Below are 3,344 nucleotides of genomic sequence, written 5' to 3'. Positions count from 1 at the left end.
GGTTCGATTTGTGATTTCGGAAATAAAAAAAATTAATATTAAAATCGGACTGTCCGATTTTTATTTTAACAAATAAAAAAAAATAAAAAATACAAATTGTACCATCCGATTTGGAGTTTAATTTTTTTTCAAGCAAATCGGACCCTCCGATTTGTAATTTATTTTTTTCATCAAACAAATCGAACCGTCCAATTTGAATAAAACACCATATGAAAAAAAAACACCTAATTTTCCAATAACAATGTATTACACACATATTTAACCAATATAAAAAAAAAAATTAGCCCCTAGTGCCCTACTATATAGCCTATGAGATGCTTGACTTAGTTTTTTTTATATCAAATGGGATGATTAAAGACGATGCTAAATTAAAAGTGACTTAAGTGATGTAATGTTAGGGATGACATTTTAGCAAATTACTTTGAGTTGCCATAACTTTACTGCTACAACTTTGAACTGTGGAATTAATTATTCCCGTTTAAGCAAGTTGCTGATGCTGCTGATTACATCGGGCAGAGACTTTGGTGAACCTTCCAAGCTGCAACGAAGATAAACACAACCACGTATTAATCCTGAGCCAGTCATCCAATCATAAAGCAGTAAATTGCAGACTACATGGTTTCATTTTAATTTGCGTCACACGCTATCATCCTCTCCAATCGATTTAAAAATTTGCATATAGCTCTTTCATCCTAATCCTCTATATCTTCATTCTTCACTTCAAACTATTTTCGAGTTTTTCATTCATTGCACCATCTCCAAGGAAAAATAGCTGCATCAGTTTATCAGTCATCGCCATGAAAGTCCTGCTTAATCTAGAACCTTCTTCTCTTTTTCCCACGCGCTCGATTTTTGCCGATAGATCCCGAAGCTCCACTCGCTTACCGGTTCTGCCGTTCCCCAAGCTCTGTCGCCGCCGATGGATCGTGCGGAGGTTGTCTTCGCCGGCGAGAGCGGTGCTGGATTCCGCCCCAGTCGAGCAGTTCGAGATCCCTGAGTTCGATTTTCGGAACCCGTCTCTATCTTCCTCGTACCGTGATCCAGCAATGCCGAAGCCGAACCAAACGGTTTTGGAAGCCCAGGCTAGGGTTTGCACTGGACCCATGCAGACTCGCCCACTCGACGAGGAACAAGCTTTCAAGGTCTTTGATACAATTCTGAGATCAGGTTCTTCTTCCTTTCCTTCCATTCAATACGTTACAGTCGTTTGTAATCATAGCGGAATTCCAATTCTTACATGTTACTAATTTATGCTAAGTTTGACAAATCAAAAGCTTAATTCATTCCTGGTATGGATTAACTTATTTTGCTATTCATCTAATCAAATTCGAACATGCTAATTTTTCTGATAATATGTTATCTTTAATCTTAGCTAGGGGAGAGCTGAAAGACGAAGACGAAGTTTCAAAAGCTCAACTTGGAGCATTTTTTGCGGGGATGACAATCCGTGCGAATGCATTTCCAGAAGCGACGCAATGGAGCGAGGGGGAAACACGTGCTATGAAGACTTTCTGGCCACTTCTAGTCAGGGCACTTCCTTCTGACGTGATATTTGTGGCGGACCCTGAAGGATCGATGATGGGGTTGGGTAGCTCAATCGGGCCACAATATGTTGGTAATGGCACCAGTGAGATGAGATTGGTTGGTGCTCTTAGGGAAGTGCTGGCTGGAGGCCATCTTGGGTTTGAGGAAGTCCAAGGTGTGTTGAAGGAAGTTCTACCCTTCCAAGAGGGAGATGGAAAACCACCACAAGGAGTAAGTGAGGCATTGCTTTCCGCATTTCTAATAGGTCAACGCATGAACAGGGAAACTGACCGTGAACTAAAAGCATACTGCCTTGCATTTGATGATGAATATGGTATAAGTTTTAATTTGATTATTTGGTTCTGGCCAGAACTTAGCCACTTCTCTTAAATCTTTGTTGTTAATATTTTATAAGTTGATTATCAGGCCCTGCTCCTATTGCTGATGTCAGATCCCTGACTCATTATGGTGAGCCTTATGATGGAAATACACGCTTCTTCAGGAGCACGCTATTTGTTGCTGCAGTTAGATCCTGCTATGGAGAATCTTGTCTACTTCATGGTGTAGACTGGATGTCACCCAAGGTGTGTCAATTATTTCCCCTATTGGATGTCGTGGTTGTTTTAGTACCAAACTAAGATTGTGCTATTGAAGTTAATTTTGTCCATGCACATTGTATTGTATTATTCGCAGCATTATCTACCTTAATATTTCATCCAGGGAATTAATTTTTTATTTATGAAATAAACATTTGCCTTTCAGGGGGGTGTAACTGAAGAGCAGATGTTGAAGTATATGGGGGCAAATATAAATTTATCCCCTTCAAAGGCAACGAAACTTCTTGAGGTCCTTCAGTTTCCTGCAAATATCTGTTGCACCACCAATATTTTTTTTAGTATCTTCTTTTAGCCACTGTATATAATATCTTTGTGCATTCTTTTCAGGACGATGAAGTTGGTTTTGCTTATGTAAGTCAGCGTGATGCTCGTCCATCTCTGTATGAAAATCTCACCAAATGTTATCACTCTAATCCTTGTTAACTTTTGGAGGGGCTTTTATTGGAAACTTTATATGCTTTCCTTATGAAGTTTTTAAAATGTTGATAGATAGTTCCATTAAGTAAAGAAGCTCAGTCCTGGTCATTCATCTTCGTGTAGACATATGGAATATTCTACTATACTTTCCTTCGATCTTTTAGTTCCTCTCTTGATTCAATTTAGTTTCTTTAGTTAAAAATTATGGGAAATAGTTTTGATTTTCAAACAATGTAAAATATCTCCTGTTAGCTAGGGCTAAGTTGCTTCCTATTTGAAGTGAAATCATAAGTACCAAATAGGGACCTTACTACTATATTTGAAACTTTTGGGTACTATTTTACATAGTCTAAAATCTGTAGGGACGTCTTGAAAGTTGAAATAGTGTGAACAATTAACAATGCGAAATAAATGAAAATGAGTAATTTTTAACATAAATTATAATGCTATTTTTGAAAATGTCCATTATGGTTTTGCTATCTATATGTATATTCATTATAACAGTTATGTCAGAATGAAGTTGGTTGAACCTGTTATTTTTTCTGCAGCTACTCTCTAGTTAGGATAAGGGAGCACATAAAGAAACGTCCTCCACTTGCAACGACTGAAAAGGTTCAACAATATGTAAAGGTAGCACCCCGAGTCCGAGTAGCTTATCTTGTTAGCAGCTGTTCATCTACTTTAGTTTACTATCCTTAATTTTGGGTATGATGTACCATAATGATAATATGCAATTAGTTCCCCCTTTTTTTTTGTTTGGGGATGTGGGAAGAGGAGGAAAAGGGG

General features: G+C 38.0%; 1 protein-coding gene across 1 annotated transcript in view; it reads left to right on the top strand.

Moving 5' to 3' along the window:
* The window catches only part of LOC107631352 (anthranilate phosphoribosyltransferase), a 5,650-nt gene continuing 2,760 nt past the window's right edge, over window positions 455-3,344 (top strand). The window contains exons 1-6 of the mRNA XM_016334780.2: window positions 455-1,167; window positions 1,373-1,858; window positions 1,951-2,108; window positions 2,287-2,370; window positions 2,469-2,521; window positions 3,107-3,188. Coding sequence (XP_016190266.1) covers window positions 798-1,167; window positions 1,373-1,858; window positions 1,951-2,108; window positions 2,287-2,370; window positions 2,469-2,521; window positions 3,107-3,188 — 1,233 coding nt within the window. The 5' untranslated portion in view covers window positions 455-797. The remainder of the gene's footprint in view (window positions 1,168-1,372; window positions 1,859-1,950; window positions 2,109-2,286; window positions 2,371-2,468; window positions 2,522-3,106; window positions 3,189-3,344) is intronic.

This window comes from Arachis ipaensis, chromosome B03, assembly GCF_000816755.2.
Source record: "Arachis ipaensis cultivar K30076 chromosome B03, Araip1.1, whole genome shotgun sequence".
Taxonomy (NCBI): domain Eukaryota; kingdom Viridiplantae; phylum Streptophyta; class Magnoliopsida; order Fabales; family Fabaceae; genus Arachis; species Arachis ipaensis.
The sequence above is the reverse complement of the archived record's forward strand: the minus strand, read 5'-3'. Positions and strand labels throughout refer to the sequence as shown.